The sequence below is a fragment of the Triturus cristatus genome, chromosome 7 (genome assembly GCF_964204655.1).
Source record: "Triturus cristatus chromosome 7, aTriCri1.1, whole genome shotgun sequence".
NCBI classification, from domain to species: domain Eukaryota; kingdom Metazoa; phylum Chordata; class Amphibia; order Caudata; family Salamandridae; genus Triturus; species Triturus cristatus.
In genome coordinates, this window is record NC_140590.1 from 1181451944 (window position 1) to 1181471900 (window position 19957).

Consider the following 19957-nt stretch of genomic DNA (forward strand, 5'->3'; position numbering starts at 1 on the left):
CAGGGGCGCAGGGGTTTTGGTTATATTGTACAAGCGCCATCGCTGATGGTCAGATGCTTTAGGCGGTGTTGAGAAACGTTTCAGTTTAGAAACAGTCTAATTACAAGTTGAGGGGGGCAATGCACCTTTAAAAGTGGGGGAAGGTGGGTGGGGGAATGGAAGACATTTCAGCAAGAAATACAAGTTAAGATTGGGGGTTGCAGGACCTAAAGCATGGTTGTATGTGATAGTGTTTAGAGGGGATGATATTTTAAGGGGGCAGTAATGACGTTAGGACAAGTTGTTTAGTGAGGTCTGTTTTAGTCTGTAAAGCAGAGAGCCAAGGGTAAAATTATGTGATGCACACCTGCTTCATTGAAGTGGCCTGTTGCACACACAAAAGAGTCCAGAGTTTTTAGGACTGCCGTTTCGCCCAAGGAGGCCAAGCTGAAGCAGGACTTGCATAGGAACCGATGTAAATGCTCATTTTTCCAGACCTTTGCCTAAAACTCAATCCCAAGAGGAAAGAACTCCAGGCGGTGCTACTGGAAATGTTAACACCTTAAGCATTGCCTCTTTGGTTTGGTACCCAGTTCACTAGCAAAAGATTTACAACTAAAAATGTAAAAGCATAACATAGGACATGGCCTTCTTCGTTCCAGCCAATGCCGCTCCAACCATTAGATGTAGCCTCTTATCTAATACCACAGGCACTAATATCTTTCACAATCCTCCACTCTCATTCTTCAAATCTTTAAGAACTCCTCATTCAACTCACTCCTAAATAAAAGCATAAATCCGAAGTCCCTAATAAACATTTGCTACATATCAGGTCCTTCCTGCAAGTCTAAAGTGTTAGCAAACACCGATTGCTAAACTCCAGTGAAATGTCCATCCGTAAGTAGTCCAATGTCTTACCTCAACCCCAAATTGGAACCACCTCGTTTAAAATGGGAGATATCCTAGCCCTGGTGGCAAAAGCTGCCCCCTCAAGCTGCTTGAACACAGCCAAGGGCCAAAAGACTTAACATATCCGTTCCAACAGCTACAGAGAGTAAATCCTGAGCAATTGCTCTGAGAACCCATTTGGGCCCCCTAAGCTTAATTGTTAATTTTCAAAACACATGCTCGGTCACATGTAAATCTTATGTCAAGGCCGTATCCTTCCATCCGTATGCAAAGAAAAACCTAATAAATAAAACAGTCCTTCATAATGACTCACCAACAGCATCATATTAAAAGGACCCAACACTTAACTGCTTCTTCTAAACCCTCATCACCTCCTCAGACAACCTAGGCATTCCAGTTTTCCACAGACATCGCTACTACGCAAAAACATTCAAGAACCTAGGCTTCCTTTTAGATAACTTCAGCAAGAATATGAAGCATTGTTATGTCAAAAAGTGCATCTTACAAAAGCCCTTATATAAAACATCACCCACTGGCACCTTTAAATGCAAAATTGAACCCTTTCAAAGTACTATATGCAAAGCTTCTGGAACACTCATAGGACATGCTCTAACAAAGTTGAAAAATTACTAGCTCAACCTTTCCTTGGCTCAAGGAATAGAATAGTCATTGCCAGTTTCCTGTGAATGTAATTGTCATAGTAAAGAGTGCTCTGCTCAACATTTCAATGCCTGAATGGCACAAGATTACCTCTGAATTAAAAAATTAGACGTCTACCCTAACAGTTCCTTTTGCTCAAAGCAAGTGTCTAAAGCATCTTAGAACTAAATCATGCACCCATCCCTAATTTACATCAAATGTCAGCCACCATATTTACCTTCAGAAGGCCCAACCACCTTACCTCCCAGTTCAACCACTATGAAGGCAGGAAAAGCAGTTGAAGTGTACCTAGAGACTATTGCACCCATAACCTGTGCAATACCTTAGTTACAGCAGAAGTTGGAAGGTATGTTGAAAATTCGTGCAACTTGTGTGGCATCTGCTGCCTCCCTCCATTTGACTCCTCCTAGGTTCCAAGGAGAGATACCACTTCACAGGAGGAATCACTGTGGCAGCCACGCATGAAAGTCAGGTAGAAACTTTGAACTGATGGTAGTAGACAGTTTGGGTAGATACGTGGGAGGCTTCCTTCAACCTCTGATCTCACAATATTTCTTTGGGGCTTATGAAGCCTCAGATTTAGTGTCACTGGGCACAACAACTGAAAATATTTTTTGAGAGGAACTGTTCTTTCTATATTGATGACCTTGTGGTTAGCTTGATCTGGCGTAAAAGATTAGAATTGCTCTCAATGTTAATGCCTACGGACCAGCCTATTACCCGTGTCCATTGGATCATGCACTCCACATTGAGCTAATCAACCATGTCCATTTCCTTCTCCTTTCATCAGGATCAATCCCACATAAAGCCCATGTCCTTATTTCATTTGTCAGTACTGCAAGGGATCTGTTGTAATTTGACACAAGTCTGGGAAAAATGCCAGAATCCACCCTCCTCTTGAACCTAGAGAATGGGTCACATCAGTGTCTGGTTTTATGGCCTTCAAAGCCTCATCCATGTAGTCATCCTGTTTGGCTAATAATGAAGAAGCACTTTGCTTCCTAAGATGGCATTGGTCACCCCCAAGATAACCAGCTGCATGAGCACAGAGCCCTGTAGAACTTTGATAGGAAATTCCACGAAAATGTTCAGCTCCTGAAATAGCTTTGGGTATACAAGACCCCCAATCAGGAAAGGAGGTAGGGCCAAACAACGTTCCGAAAGAACTTTATAAAAATATGGTAGATATAATTACAGAGCACATGCTGGCCATGTTCCATACAGCACGAGAGGAGGGAGGTTTACTAGAGGATCAAAGGACTGCTACCATAGTGGTTATCCCCAAGAAAGACAAACCACAAGCTGAGTGTGGATCATATAGACCCATATTTTTGTTAAACGTGGAAGCGATGATGCTGTCAAAGGCTCTGCCAACCAGTGATCCATTCAGATCAATCCAGCTTTATGCTGCACAGGGTAAACCTACAGTGTCTCTACGGGATGTTAAACATGATAACTATGCCTCACACTGAGCAAACGGGGCTTATGTCCTTTGATGCCAGAATGGCATTCAACAGTATCAAATGGATCTACATCTTGGCAACTCTTACTAGGCTGGGCTTTGGCCCATAATTCTGTAGCTGAGTGAAGCTCTTGTATCAGGGCCGACTATCTGGAGTGCGGGTAAACAACGCTGTGTCCCAAGTCTTCGCCCTGCAAATGGGCACCCGGCAAGGATGTCCTTTGTCCCCTATGATATTCACTCTGGCACTTGAGCCCCTGGCGTCTTGGGTTCACCAAGATCCACTCATACAGGGAGTTTGTAGTGATAGGGGTGGGAGGGGCGAATATCCCTCTATGCCTATGACATACTGCTGCACTTCACTCAACCAACCCTATCCATAGATACAATATTGCAAATCTTCAGAATCTTTGGAGATCACTCGAGGTATCGCATCAACTGAAATCCTTCATTTTTCCTTTGACAGGAAGGCTCCAGAGGCTCCTCTTCAAATATACGGCGTCTTTGATGCTGGAAGACTTCTGATATTTCAGTCTTTATGTCACCCGTGACCCTAGCGAATTCTTGCGCAGAAATCTGTTTCCGCAGCTAGACAGGCTCCGCAGGGATGTTGAAAACTGGAGAACTCTTTCGCTCTCGTGGATAGGCAGAGCTGCTTTATACAAAAACATGACCCTTCCACGCCTCCTATATGGTGTCCAAAATACATCTTATAGGATTCCCCCCAGACATTTGTCAAAAGACTGACCATGTGGTGAGGCTTTTGTTGTGGAACAAGACCAGCTAATGGAGAGTAATTCATAAGCTCCAGAGAGGGGTCTATGACAGGATCTGTTGGTCAATGACATACTTATGTACTATTGGGCCACAAAGTTTGTGGAGGGTTAATGATTGGGTGTTTGCTGATCATGGCGAACCAGCATACCGGGCTGACAAAGAAGCAATGGAGTGCAGTGGCTACCCCTCAGTTCTCTATGAGCAGAGAGCGAGATCTGCCGACTTAAGACGGTAGTGAGACTGTGGAGAGGGGCTACCAAATATCTGGGATGGGGTGGTGAGCTCACTGACCAAACCCCACTCTGAGACAGTGTCCTCTTGAGAGAGGTGGGTAGTCTGCAAGACTTCTTGAGGTGTGCCCGGACTGGTATAGAGTGACTGGGCAACATCTGGAGGGGACAATCACTGGTGACGTTCAAGGTCCTGCAAAAGGAATATGCAGACTGAGCATTTTAGGTACCTACACCTGGGACATGCCCTCAGGCGACACATACTGGAGAGGGAACACCTGCCTGAGGCAACGCAATTAGAAGATCGTTTCTGCATGAACGCGCTAGCAAATAAGGCCATTTCCATTATATATAAGAAAATAGTAAACAACTTACCTGACCCGATGGCACTGAGATAGGCCTGGAAAATAGACACTGGGGCATTAGCAGATGATGACCAGGCAGAGGCTTTGCAAAGCTCAATGGAGGAGGCGATAAAACCACGCTTTAACCTAGTACAACTACGGATCTTACATAGATCATACTATTCAAGAATGCTTCTCCACAAGGCAGGGGGAGAGGAATCTGCAATATGTCCGCGGGGCTGTGGGCAAGAGGGCACCTTTTTCCACATCCTCTAGGACTGCCCAGTAATACAACTCTACTAGGTAGAGATGGTATGGATAATGGCCCAGGTACTCAATCTAGCGGTTCCGTTACATGCAAAATGGCTCATGTGGACTAATACAGGTTGTAGTGCTATATGCACTCATATGTATGGGGATAATGTGATGACCTTTGACTAACAGTAGTTTAATTGACTGTGTTTTAACTTACTCCATCTTGAATGTATGACATCATTTGTTATGCACTTGCATTTTGACATGTGATTTCATTTTGTGTCTTCTTATAGCTTCAGAGTAGGAATGTTTATCTTCTCCTCAGCACAGAGGGAAACAGCCTTGCCTGGAACAGAAGATGTGGGATGCACGTTTGAAAGCATGAAAGAGAGAAACGTGTGGAATGAACTTCTCTGTCTTAGAGTGTAGTCTTGTAGGTAGTGGTGCACAAACGTGCAGTGTGTTGTACATTGTGAAATGAAGTTTTAACTACTGACTTTAGCTTGCTCCATCTTGAATTCTGACCGTCTGGCTTGAGTTCTGCACACACAAGCAGACCCCAGGTTACTCATGGTTATTTAGGTAATTTGCGTGCAGAATTGTTTTCCTCTTTGAGAGTGTTTTTGTACTCTTTGAGATGCTTTCTACTTTTTCGAGCTGCACTAAGATAAGGGTCTGGAACATGTAATGTGGGAGTGCGAGGAGAATGCGTTCGGAATCCTTTGCTTTGGAATGCTTGCAGGAGCCTTGCCAGCACCAGTAAGTTTCTCAGGCTTAGACAGTGTCTTTGTGCATTGAGAATAATATAAAAACTGGTGTTTCTTGGCTCGAAAACCGGGTTCTCTCCTGAGAGGTGGACGCATCTGCTCAGTGCTGCATTTCCCAGCTTGAGAAGTCTCTTGACCCCAGGGCTGAAATTTGGAATCCCAGAGGCTTGGGAGGACTAAGCTGAAGATATTGCAGCCGATGAGATACTTCCTTTGATCGTTGGTATGGAGATATCTGGATAGATCTATAGTTATTTCTACATATGTTTTGGACTGTGTTCTGAGTGACCAGCGTGTGAAGTATTTCTGTTCTTAACTATATATTTATGTACATACAGTCTCCTATAGATTTATTGCTTGCTTAGGTTTTGTTCCCTTACAGGTCACTTGTGAATGCTCCAATATTATTATCTGCTTAGGTTCTGCTCCCTTGCATTTCACTTGTGAATGCTTCATTATTATCTGACTTGTAAGTGTTTATTATTAGCATGTGTATATTTGATTATTTTGCGAGTGCTTCGTTATTATTTGCTTGCACTTATGTTTACATTTGCATGTTGTTTTACCGGATTCATTTGACATCTGAGAAAGCCTTTCGGTTAGAAAGTGTTGTGCTAATAAAAGCCCATAATTTATTCTGAAAACTGTCTCTTGATGTGCCTCATTTCATGAGTGTGGAGCCCCCTTTCCAGGTGCTTTCTTGCTTTACTGACTGCTTCTGCTGGGGAGTGCTGCATTTCTTTTATTTGAGTGTGTAAAGCAAGATACAGGGGAGGCGGGAAGGCCAAAGTACTAAACGATTTGGCTGGTTGTTGCAGCGGGGTAGCCAAGCATTGCATAAAGCACGCATGGGCTGCAGCGATGCCTCCCCAAGTTGAAGACTGGGAGTCTGACATGGATTGGTGCCATGGGTGGAGTAAGTGACTTACCAAAGTAGGAGCTACCTAGAAATGCAAAAAGGTGTGGGGCAACTGGCATACTTACTGAGGTTATTGAGCATGAGGGGGCGGGCGCAGAAATAGAAGGGGGGGGGGGGAACTAGACATTTCTGTGTGTTACCTGTGAGGGCTTCATATTTCTGAAAGCCGTGAAGGCTCCGTATCGGCGGACTGTCCGTGTCACATATTTGATGCTGTCTGCTCTACTTAAAGTGTACACTGAACAATTGCTTTGAATACTGTATGATGAGCAAAGTTTAATAAAACGTAGTTTTGAAAAAAGTTCAGCTCCTTGTCATGTTCCAAAGTAACTCTGAGGAGAGCATAGAAAACAATGAGGAGGCAATTATAAACCCCCAATTCCCCACAAATGCCAGCTTTTATTTTTTCAAAAAAAGCACAATGGCAATCATTCACAATTAATCCAAAATGAAGGTGTGCTAATGGAAGAGATGAAGAATGCTGGAGCTCTGAGCAATGTTACCAGAACCAATACCACAAATTCCAGTTTCCTCATCGGTTTTTGGTGGGTCAAGAACCTCTTTATTTTAAGACATTGGTAACACTCAAGTATTATGTTGAAACAAAATAAAGCAATCACCCAGGCTTCACATTCAAAATAAAAATGTAAAAAAAATAAAAACAACTCACACCTTACAAGAGTCAAGCACAAACACACCTGTGTCGCAAGTCAATGTGACATGCACCTTTATGTACACTAGCAAAGAAGGCTACCTCAAAAGTACCAAGAGATCCGACTCATTACTGGGGGAGAGGGGGGTTATCACTGTTCATGTGGAAGAGCCACGGAGACAGATTTTGGGTGCTGAGGATACCACCATGTGATAGTTATGGGAAGGTAATCAAATGGACTGAGCCATGAGGGAGGCCCAATTAAAATGGACTTGGATAATCTGACAAGACTGCCAACATGGTGGAACTGCTCGGACAGTAACTATGGGAGCTGGTGGAAAAATCTTTTGTAGCAAGGCCCTGAGGAAGTTTTGAAGAGGAATCAGAACAGCAACTTTCACTCTGATACAGAGCCAAAGGTCCCAAGGATAACTGCCCATTTTATTATAAAGGATGTTAAGTTAATTAGGGGACTGGTAGCACCTCTCAGAAAGGAGAAGCTGTTGGCAGAGTAAGGCTTGCCAGATTACTCTTCAGCTGGTAAAGCTTGTAGTGCCTGGCTTCAGTCCTCAGTGTAACCAGTAAGAATATGTTACTCACTGTAATAACCATCTCAATCATAATCTTTTAGAGTCATATACTTCATGCTTCTACAAAACAGACACTCTCTCGGTCTTAAGTGGTACTTGCATCAACAAGCCTTTTATCCCCAGCAATCCCAATGATGTGCTTTGAGCCCAAATGGTTTTCACTGGATTATTCTGAAAAGTTTGCCATAAACTCATCCTTCCGTACTGTCATAGGTAGCAAGTGTGGACAGGAAATGTTAAGAGCCTCCATCTTAGGCCCTGGCCACTCCCTCAGAGCTCCATTGCATCCTCATTGTCTTGCAGGACCCCCCTACGAGGTGAACTTCCACTGCTGTCTGTGTTGAGATGGTGGGCATAAAGGGAGCGGCTGGCACCAACCTGCGGTACCGTCCGCCCATTGCAACCATCCCGGTCTCGGGAGCCGTCCCGCTGCCGGGTCAGTGTGCGGATGGCTTCATGGATCAGGTTACCAGGAGGCTTCCACAGAACAAGCTCCATGCATGGATGACTCCTGGGGAAAGTGGAACACAGAATTTAAGTTTATTAACACGTGTACTTTTGCTACAATTCTGTGGTTCCATGAGAAACTTTGAATTAAAGGCTTTGCATTAAAGTATTACTAAACAAGCTAGGCATGATGTAACCTAAAATCCTTAAGTACTTACAGTTCTGCATAATGTGCGACTTTTAAAAAAACACTTAAAACACTAGTAATGAAAGTACTATTGAACATAGCCAAACTTTAGTCAAGCATGACATCGTAAACTGTAACATGACTACTGACACACTCACTGAGTTACAGAAGTACACCTTGGAAACCAGTGTGCACTTTTTCATATTGCTCATTCTATCCACATACTTCTAAAATGATCTGAGTCAGTGCAACTTTAGAGTGAGTAGCAATGGGGTGTGTACAGTCATCATTTCCACAGAAAAAGATTTTTTTTTTAAAACATGTATAACTTTGGTGAACATGAACAGGGCAAGGTGTAACTTGAAATCCATTTGTTGTTTGGAGTGAATCTGTGTGATCGTTTTTGAAATACTAAAAGAAAGTAATAACAATGCACTGGCAGGCTGCTTTTCAAACCTATTTAAAAAGCAAAATGAAAATCACAAAATCCCACTTGCAGAGACACAGAAAAACCATCAGGGAATTGCACCCTTAAGAGCCTGGGAGCTTAGTTATTGGCACATGGAAGCTGCATACCCACCATGAGCCTTTAAAGTTCCCAGGCCTGGCTGAGAGGTCAAGGCGCCAAAGCTGAGTGGTAGAGTGCTCATCACCAACATGTTTTGCGAATAAAGAGACATGAGTGCAGGGAGAGGGGGGCGGGGGGGGGGGGGGTTTAGGTCCCTAGCAAGTGGGCCCCCAATGTATGAAATCCTGTTACCTTGCCGAAAGGCAACATATCTGTGGGCAGAAAAGCAACATATCTGTGGGGCAGAAAGGCAACATATCTGTGGGGCAGAAAGGCAACATATCTGTGGGTGCGCAAGCACACACAAACAGACACACACACAGTTTAAAGAATGCTTCCTGGTGTTAACCAAAGGTTGGGCAGGATACATGGTGTCCTTGGTCATGACTGGGACTAAGGCCAGGCCCTGTTCACAGAGACTGCTGGACACAGCTGAAGTCAGATTGTTTTTTATTGTTAAAACAACTGTTATGATCACAGTAAAACATACACAGCAAGCAGCACACCGAGCTGACTAGCAATGTCACAACACCAAACATCACAGAAAAAGGGAGATATTAAATAAAGGAGAACAATACAGAAGCGATACCCTGTGAAAGGATCATGAAGGATAGCTGAATTGCCCCAACTCATTCCAGCTACATAAACTACTGTCTAAAACTTCAGGAACAAAGCAAAAATGTTTGGAGGCACTCAATTCAAGTGAAAGACACTGTCTACTCATCTGCCAGAAAAGGTTCAGTCTTTGGCGAAACTTCATAAACTCCATGAATGACATCTACACGATGCCAAAAAATAATATTTGAGGAAGATAAAAAAAAGTGATGGGTGGATTGTTTGAATTAATCTCAGCTACTGGTCCTTACTCCGGGCCGCATTCTAATCCATCATTCTTTTGCCCACCATGCCACCTAAGACCGGGACCAACCATATGAAAATCAGTCTTGGTCCTGCCCCAATGGGAACAGTCTAGCCCAAGTCCAATCTGAATGGGAAAGCAGGAAACCACAGGCTGGTTTTGGCCTGTTTGGCCTAGTAAGTTGGGTGCAGCTTCAGTCCAATGTCGGAGCACGGGACCAGAGTCTGAGCTTAACCGTCGACTTAGGGCATTGCACTAAGGAAAAAAGTGGTGTGTGCATTGCTTAGATTGGATTAATCTAAGCCACTGGCAATTAGTCTGGGTCGTAGTTCAGGGATGGACAGAATTGGACCAACAGAACCTTCTCAGCACATTCATTTTCTGACCCACCAAATTTTTCAATCCAGTAGAAGCAGGACATCTCTCTGAAAGCTGATCTTGTGAAAAGTTACTGCAATACTCGAGCAATCCTTTAGAAAACCTAGCTGGCTGTGTGACGGGTTCTGAGTGCACAGTTTAAGTAGGCAGCCAATCAAGCTCAGGCTGAGGTGAAGGATCTTGCCTAACACTCCGTAGATTAGATCTGTCCCGCACTAAGACTTCCTGTGTGGCAGTTTGGAGAGCTAAACAAGGTCTACAAAACACCATTAAATGTGGCGGGTTTGTGTCAACATGAATGTTGTCTTTTATTGACCAGTTTCCTCACCACTCAAAAAAAACATCTCCCTTGAGGTGGGGTCTGGGTACATAGATACATCACTACATTCAGTGCCTCCTTCTACAAAATACAAGTTAAGATGAAATAGTTACTTATCTTAACTGCAGTTCTTCAACACCGACATCTTTCATAGATTCAAGGCTTGATTAGTCCCCTATCGGTAGCCCAGAAACCCTCTATAGTCAATGTTAACATATCATATCCGTACAGTCAAGTAACTTTGAAAACAGCCATAGACTATATGCAGCCATTCACCTCATTGTGTGACGTGAATCCAGACAAAGAAAATGGAACTCAAAGCTCCAACTCCCAACAGTGGCTGAGCTGCTTAGATTTTCACAGCTGGCCAAATGCAACACAGCTGAAAGAAGGCCTAATTACTTTGAAGGTTGGGGGAAGCACGTGACTATGAAAGATGCCAATGATGGAGAACTGGAGTTAAGGTAAGTAACCATTTCTTCTCCAACATTGGATCTTTCACAGATTCACATGCTTGAATAACGACTACGGTAACAGTTTCATAAATGTACTCTCAGGAAGCGGTAACAGGCTCACCTTAATTAAAACAGGTTGTGTAGTGCTGCTTATCCTTCTGCCACTTTTGACATCTTCTAGACATTGAGAAAGTAATGCTTTACAAAGGCATGTTTAGATGACCAAGTAGCTTCTTTACAGATTTCAGCAATAGGCATTCAAGCAAAGAGAGCAGCAATGGCAGCCACAAGCATAAAGTGGAATGTGCTCAAACTTGACTTGTAAAGACTTTGCCTGCTTTTTGTGGAAAAAATAGGTGGCATTGTTAAGTGTTCATTGGTATCTTGATACTGAAGCCAAATGGTCTTGAATGGAGGAAGGAATGTTTCAAACCAGAAGGAGCCAGGTGTAAAAGATACCGTAAAATCTTGTGTGAATTCATAGTTAGTGGAGCCAGATTGGCAGTTGCTTCCCCTATCCAATACATATCCCATTTTGAGGAGTACGTCCTGATTGTGCAACTCGATCTTTCTACTGCCAAAATGACTGGACATTGAGGAGGCATGCTCAAAACTCGGAGTCTGCAGCAGCCAAGAAGTTGAGGTGAAGGGACAGTAGACTGTGGTGGAGAACCTGCCTGTGATCCCTGGTAAGTATATACAGGTTCACCTTGAATTAAATAGGGCCATCTACTAACGGGTTCAACTGCTCTGTGAACCAAGATGGTCTGGCCCAAGCCATGGCAATTAAGATCAGCTTGCATAAGAGCCTTCAGCGTAATCTTAGTATAAAAGGGACTTGCGGAAAAGCATATGCATAGATTCCTTACCAGAGAATAGAAAGAGCTACCACCTACTTGTGTAAAGAGGGAATTTGACACTGACCGGAGTGGCAAAAACAGGTTGAGAGGAGAGTCAATTCTTAAAGTTATTACATTCCATCTCCCATTCTATAGCATTGTCCATGTTGGGCATCACACTTTGTCTCCCTAAGTGGGAAGGGTATGCCCAGACGTGGGTCCGGTGCTCACTGCGCCACTTGATTCAAGCTAGCCTGGCTAATGAGAGGTGATGCCCCGAAACCAGTCCCAGGATGCTTGTTTCCGGCCCAGGGAGGAACTGGCTTGGCAGTTCGAGCTGACTGTTCTCATGAGGAGCAGGGTCAAGACTGATTTGCATATTGCTGAGTCCAACGTGAGGGGGCGGGGTGAGCAAAAGAATGATGTATTAAACCCAGATCTTTTTGACTGGATGTGAATGATTGCATTGCTCAGCATTCCATCCATCATTTGTTCATTTTGCTATAACCATATACAGCAGCGGAATACTTCTCCTGTGGCTGTCTGCCTGATGCCGCTGTTAGAAATGTCTAAGGAAACGTCAATCAGTGCTACCAGTTCTCCTTCATGAAGACTAGCCGTGGCTTGTTCTTTAGTCTGCCAGCAGTTTTTCAATATAGGCTGATATGTCATTCCAAAGTTATCTGTCATTTCACATCAGAATGGCACTGCCGTTAGGAGATTTTCACTGCCATAGAAGGAAATGCCTTAATATTCTTACCCAATGTATACGAGAATCGACCTTCTTTGTCTTGTGATACCAGACACAGTGATAAGGGATTTTGTGATCAGTGCTGAATCCATAGTCTTACGAGCTGGTTGAGAACGCAGGCCAGTGTGATTCAAAAGGTTTGTATTTGTGGTTTAGTTTAGTTACAGAGCTCATACCCATTTCAGGGTTTTTCATATATAGTAAGCCTTCTTCCCACAAGTGATCAAGCAGTGGACAGGCTCGGATTGAACATCTGGATTTGTCACAGAAGGCAAAAAGGAAAGAAGTTTTCTCCACAGAAAGTTTAAGAAGCTCGGTCAATGAGGAAATGAAATTAATGTATATCATCTGGGGTGAGTCTCTGGACTGGGACTCAGGACTTGGCTGATCACCGTGGCCTCTGGTAAGACGCTGTTCTCATTGTATGCCTCATCTTCAGAAATGTTATCATAATCTTGATCATGAACATCAGAGTCAGAAAACTGTTATTCATTCAACACTTGTGGTGCAAAAGGTGGACACTTGTATGGTGGTTCAACAGAGCGAGATGGCTCAAGTGGCAGCTGAGGTTGTGGCAAACTTGCTGTTGTAGCCAAAGCTATTGAAAATGCTTCCTCCCACCTGGAGTTCTTGCTTCTACTCAGGTACTGGTCGGGGTGGCTGACTTTGAGGAGCTGATAGAGCATAATACCGAAACAGGGGTTAAGCAATGATCAAAACTTTCCAGGATGTATTAAAGAGATTTCAGGAAATCCACTGTACCTATAGTACATCGGATTGCTGTTAAGGAGGCATAGCACCAGAACCCAACAGGTGACCATAAGGTTGTTCATCATCTGAGTGACTTGGTTTCATGTCAAGCTTGTGTGGGTTTGTCACTTGGTAATCCAGATCTATTTTGTCAAAGTCAAATTTGGACCCTCTTCATGGTCACTTCCCAGGCTACTGATTCTGCAGCCTTCTGGGGGAGGTTCCTCTAGGATTTGAGAGGTGAGATTGAAGGTGGAATAGTCAACCAGAAGGTGATTAGCAGTACCATTAACAGTGAGATAATCGACTGAGATGTTGTCGGTTGCATCGTTGATGGAGGAATAAAGGAAGGGGTTGTTGAGCGCGTCAACAATGTTGCAGATGGCACTGTCACTATCAATGTAGATATTACTCAAAAGGTCATCTCGATAGCCGCCAATAAAGGGCAATCAGTCAAGGCAGGGAAGAGCATTCCGAAAGTAGAGAGAGAGTTGTTGGAATTACAAGCAGCATTTAAAGCTAGGAGCGATAAGATCACTAAGGAAAGGTGGGAAGTCAGCAGACTTAGGAATTTTGAGTATTGAGAAAAATGTGGTGCTCTCCTAGCATGGAAGTCAAGGATGGATAGGGTCAGGAACAACATTAAGACGTTGGTACAAAGAGAATCTGGATTATTGTTATCAGAGGACGAGTTGATTAAGGAAGAGGCCAGGGGGTTTATGTTGGCTTTGTATCAAGAGGACACTAGACCTGGACTGGAGGAGGCTGCTGACTGGCTTAATTTGAGAGATCTACCCCAATTGTCTGAATCTGATGAGATCTATTTAGCTAGTGAAATTATGGAGGGTGAAATACAGGAACAACTTAAGAAAATGAGTAGAGGTAAAGCCGCTGGCCCAGATGGTCTGCCGGTTGAAATATATTCTGATAATCTTGAACCAGTAGTTCCAGTGCTCAGGATACTCTTTAATAGAATTCTTTTACAAGGAGATAGTATCCCTCCATCCTGGGCTGAAGCCACTATAACCCTGATAGCCAAGCAAAATAAAGACCCACAAAAAATTGAGTCTTACAGACCCATCTCACTGTTAAACTCAGACTGGGATACTGGCCACTAGATTATCCAGATCTATTAAAACAATCATACACTCAGACCAGAGAGGGTTTATACCAGGGAGGCAGCTCAACGAACTTACGTTTCAGGCAATAGGGGCAATAGATTATGCAGAGGAGAGGGGGCTGCCTCTTGCTATCATAGCAATCGACACAGCCAAAGCGTTTGATCAGGTTAACTGGGGGTATCTCTGGCCTACCATGATGAGGTTCGGCTTCCCTTCGATTTTTATCAAAGCCGTTAAATCTTTACATCGGAACCCTCGAGCAAAGGTTTTAGTGAACGGTGGCCTATCAGAATGGTTTAACATTGCTAGAGGTACTAGGCAGGGATGCCCCCTGTCCCCTTTATTGTTCGACATTTATATAGAGCCTTTTGTCTGTACACTTAGAAGGGACAGTACAATCGCACCTTTTAAAATCGGAGAGTTAGCGCTTAAAACTGCCCTGTATGCGGATGACCTCCTCTTGTACACTTCTAACCATGTAGAGGCAATCCCGCGGCTCTTTGAATTGGCGGAGGAATTTGGAAGAGTATCTGGATATAAAATCAATAAGGAGAAAACATATATAATGGGCTGGAACAATTTAATCCCTATAGAGGGGGCTAAACAAAAAATTAGATATCTTGGAATACATCTAACCCAAAAATTGGCTGATATCCCAAAACCTAGTTGGCAGAGAGTTGTGAAGGAAGCATGTAAGTTAATGCTAAGATGGGGAAACATTCCACTCAATATCTACGGGAGAGTAAATCTTGTTAAAATGATTATCCTCCCCAAAATAACTTTTCTTTTTAATTCTATCCCACTATTATTTAATCCTAAAGATATCGCTAGTTTTCAAGGGAAGATTGGATCGTTTATATGGGCCACAAAATCACCTAGGCTAGCCTGGAAGAAACTGAGGAGAGGATTGAATGTAGGCGGCTTGGCCTTACCCGACTTATTTGTATACTGCCATGCCATTCATTTTAAAAATTTCTGAATTTTGGCCAATAAGTTGGACTTTTCTTCACAGGGCCGCCTTTTCCAGGCAATGTTACATGACCAGCCACAGGGTTTGGAGTTTTTCCTCTTCAAATGTGGGGACCAAAAATTCTTTAAAAAGGTCCACCTTAAGATCCTACAGGCGGCGCTTAAAAATTGGGGATACATCCGGAAAGCATTGGGGATACCTTATTATAACCTATATGCTCCGATTTGGGACTCCCCTGGCACTCCCGAATGCCTTTTAGATCAATTGTCTCAGTCACTTAAAGCAGCAGGGATTAAAACATGGGGCGACCTATGTCTTGACTCTAGGTTTATGGACAGGGAGTACCTTGTAAATTTAACCAACAGGTCCCTAACCAGATTTAAGTTTTACCAACTGTCTGCGTGGTGGGCAAGACAATCATGGGGGTCTGCAGCGGACATCCCGATCTTAGACTCCATTTGCAGGGGGGGAGGCTGGAAACGTGAAGTCACCTTCTGGTATAAGATACTTATTGGGGTAGAGGATTGCTTAGATTCTGAGGTAGGGAAACTCTGGGGCAACGGTTTAATAGGGAGCATGGAGGAGGTACAGAAAATCTGGACGGATGCATTCTCAATGTCTCAGAGAGTAATTAAACCTGCTAATCTGAGGAGGAACCATCTGTTTACAGCCTATAGGGTTTATTGGACACCGGCTAAACTATCCAGGGTAGCGTCAGATAATTATCATTGCCCCAGGTGTAAACATCCGGCAGCGGACGATCAACATATGTTTATGGATTGCCCAAAGATTTCTAGCTATTGGGTGGCTATATGTAGCTTTTTAGAGGAGGTTCTATCAACACCAATCATATGTTGCCCTAGACTGGTTTTTTTTGGTCTTCCACCGGGGTATAGGATGAACGCTGCTTCACAATTTGTGTTTTATGTGATAGTTATAGCCAGGAGAGAAATCTGTAGAGAATCGAAGTCAGAGGCCCCACCCAGATTTGCGGACTGCTTAAAAAACATCATGATGATTACTCAGTCATACATGGCCTGTGACGAAGCGAGTACCAGTAAGATCTGGTCCGCACTAGTGGCCTGGGTGAAGAAATAATAACATTGGTCCAATGATTATGCCAGGGGTTTGTGGTCCGGTCCTCCCTAGTACTTACTATGGTCTATCCAAGGGAACGGGAGTTGAACAAGGAGACAGCCTACCTCTGGGTGAACCCTGTTTGCCGCACACAGACCCCGGGGGCGGAAATCGAGCTTGTTTGTGTGAAAGGCACGGAGGGTTCTCATCTAGAGCAAACATCATTTGGTGGCATGTATGAGGGCCCAAAAAAAAAAACGAAAAAAACCCAAAAAACAATGGAGATGTTGCCACGACTAAGCCATCTTACCTTCTCTCATTGATGAGCCTTTAGTAGGTTTCATTGTCAACTAGGACTTACTTGCGGTCAACAATGGCACCTTTACAGGTAGAAGTAGTTCCTTCGAAGCTGAAGATAGAATATTCTTTTGAAGTAGGAAAGCTCTACGATTGACGCGTTTGCTAGGATCTTTCCATCCATGCAAGAAGTCTGAACCTTAGAAACAGTTCCAGATTGCTGAGGGGTAGGAGAGACAATGGTTCTTTGTGGTCGAGGCTCCAAAATGCATTTTATTGTGTTATTTGCGGGAGCAGTTTTGGTTGACCTTCCATCAGGCAACATCTCAATCAGAATTTGTAAGGCCCTCACTTGTAGCTCATTGAGAATCTTGCGATTAAACTTCTGGAACATCTCAGTGTTTGACAACAAGGCCACCTCAATGTAGGCACATTAGACGTATCAACATCTTTCTATGGGGTCATCATGGTAAAACCTTCTAGAGTTTTAACATGGTTTAAATATGGCTTTTGCCTTAGAAGGGATGTCAGTCATGGATGATTCCATGGGCTCAGCCAGCCACAAACAGAAAAGGGGCAGAACGAAAATCTACATACTTTCCGGATAGTGGAGGTGTGAGGATTCCCAAGGAGCAGATTGCACTAGAAACCAAAGATAAAACTGTTCAGGCAAGGGCAGAGGTCGGAGGGTTTCCTTGCTGTCTGATGTATAAATGGGCACTGCTATGTTTACACTGACTGCAAGGGTTCCCTGCCTGACGACAGGGAGAAGTTCTCCAGCTTGAAGAATTTTCTGGATTCACATGCTGTGCATCATTCTGCTATTTAGTGGTTGGATTTGGACAATTTTTTTTTCTTTAGCGTCAGATCATTTAATGTTATGTCCCTCCATAAATGATGTCATATGTACACACCCTAGAAGCCCTTCTGCATTATCTCCATTTTTAGATTATGTTTTCGTGATTCTTTGCTGTGGCTTCTTCCTTTGAGCTAACAACTCCTTTCCTCGGTTGTAAATATTTATCATCTATTGGGAAATAGGGAGGGTTGTATGTGAATCTAGAAAATAGTTCAAGCTGCAAAACTACTTCTAAAGGTAAGTTTTCATTTTGTTTTGCCGAGTGAATCTTTTCTGGATTCACATGCTGTGCATTGACTCTGTAGCGGTTTTACCCTCTTGAAAGGTTGAGTAACAATGAGATTGCATTTGCAAAAAGGTGTTTTAGTACTTTCTGTCCCACCTCTTATATCCATAAAGTAGTATCTGGTAAAGTTGTGTGTATAGGATCATGTGGCTGCCCTACATATACCCATAATGGAGACATTAGCGATGAAGCGTTGCTCCCTTTTTCCTTGCGGAGAGTGCTTGTGGTTTGCTTCCAACATAACTCCTACTGACATGGCATCTTTGGATTGCCTAGACAATCGATCTTGCTTCTGGCAGGCATTTTGAGGCATGCGAAAAAGATAATTTTTGTTTCCTGAATGTAATACATTACAGCTTTTCTGATGTCTACTGCATGAGGATCCTGCACTAGTCGAGATTTAGATTGTTTCAAAAAGGGTGTTTGCTGTACAGTTAGATTAACCAGGAAATACAAGACCAACTTTGGAAGACAGTGTAGGTTTGCTTGCATTACAACTATTTCATTGTGGACTTTTAGGTAAGGCTCTTGCACTGAGTGTGTGTGCAGTTCGCTAGCTCATCGTAAGGATACAACAGTCACCAAAAAGGCCATCTTTAAAGTAAAAAGAAATGTGGCTCTGCACTGTGCTTTGGCTCAAAAGGTGGTTAAATGAGTTGGGTAAGCACTATATTAAGGTTCCACCATGGTGTGGGTGCCGACCTCAGTGGTAGCAATCTCTTTGCATCTTTAAGAAAACTCTTAATGATTTGAGTTTGGAACACATTTCTGCTAATTAAACTGCTTGAGTAAGCCACTAAGGCTGCTAAATGTACTTTTAGCGAAGTGTAGGAGAGGCCTTCATCAAGCAGATAAGTGAGGTATTTCAGTATGGTTGTGTCCTGCACCCAGTAAATTTCAGGCACTCCCCTGATGCACTACTGTCTGAATGTGTTCCATTTTGTGGCATAGAACTGCCTTGTGGATGGTCTTCTAGCTTCCCTAAACACATCCATAGTTCTTTCAAATAAAAGTAGGTGTCCAGATTCTCAAAGCTGTGTGTGTGTGTGGTTTCAGATGGAACACTTGCCCCCTTGCATCATTAGCAGAGCCTGATGCGCTGGAAGTGTTGGTACCCTCTCCTATGCCATCTCCACTAGGACGGACAACCAAGTCTGTCTTGCCCACTGGGGGTAGATTAAGAATAGTGTCTTATCCCAACTGAATCCCCCACAGAACTCCCTCAAAACATCACAAGCCTTCAAATGCACAAAGCCTCTTCACAATTCTCTGGTTTTGAAACACCAAACTCTGCAAGTGAATAAACTAGTGTCATGGTTGTTTCCTTGCATTTCTCTGTTACTAATGGTTTCAAACGTATTGGAGTGAAAAGCGTATACAATGTCCCCGACTATTAAATCAGCAAGGTATTTCCCCGGTGACGAGTGGTTTGGCAATCCGGCTGCAAAGCTTTGACATTTTTGGGTCGGAAAGAAGTATATTGATGTCATCTCCCATCTTTTGAATATCATGCCAACCACATGTTTCAGCTCCCACTTGTGAGGTGCTTACTTGCCTAATTAACTTGACTGTCTGCGTTTTGTACTTCTGGCATTGTCATGTGATTGGTCTCTGTATGGCCCATGTCCAAATCTCCTGTGCTAGTGTGGACAGGACATATGGCCTTGTACCCCCTTGTATGTTGAAGCAAAACATCCTGTGGGCTTTACATACCCCCTTGATTTTTAGTTTGGCCAAATGGGCCCCTCACCCAGGACGTGAGGCATCCGTTATGACGGTTACAGTGGGAGTTGAGTTTTTGCATGCTCTGCCTATCACAATGTTTGTTTTACCATTGTAACTCTCAGTGGAATTGTATCTATTACAATCACTACATCCTCCCAACTCCCAGTCACCTGTGACCACTGTCTTTGTAGCCACTCCTGTAGTGCTCTCATGTGCAGTCTTGTGTTGGGAATTAGAGGTATGCAAGAGGCCATCATGCCCATCAATTTCCCTACTGTCATCACAGTCTGAGATTACCCCTTCTGGGAAAGGCAAACTTGTTCTGTCAATGCCATGATTCTCTTCTGCACTCAGCAGGCTTTAGCTTCTCTGAAGTGTAGCCTTGCTTCCAGGAATATCTTTTTTCTGTGCAGTGGGGGGAGATTTTTCGAAGCATATGGGGAAACCAAAATGGTGTACAGTTTGTATTGTGGTGTTTATACTGACTTGATATTTTTTTGATCATTTTTGATTTTTATCAACCAT

The 19957-nt window shown here is 43.5% G+C and overlaps 1 protein-coding gene across 4 annotated transcripts in view; it reads right to left on the reverse strand.

Moving 5' to 3' along the window:
* Positions 1-6841: 6841 nt before the first annotated feature.
* HCFC1R1 (host cell factor C1 regulator 1) overlaps positions 6842-19957 on the reverse strand; it is a 46653-nt gene continuing 33537 nt past the window's right edge. For all 4 annotated transcript variants that reach the window (XM_085618513.1, XM_085618511.1, XM_085618514.1 and 1 more), the window contains one exon: positions 6842-8055. In XM_085618513.1, coding sequence (XP_085474639.1) covers positions 7815-8055 — 241 coding nt within the window. In that variant the 3' untranslated portion in view covers positions 6842-7814. The remainder of the gene's footprint in view (positions 8056-19957) is intronic.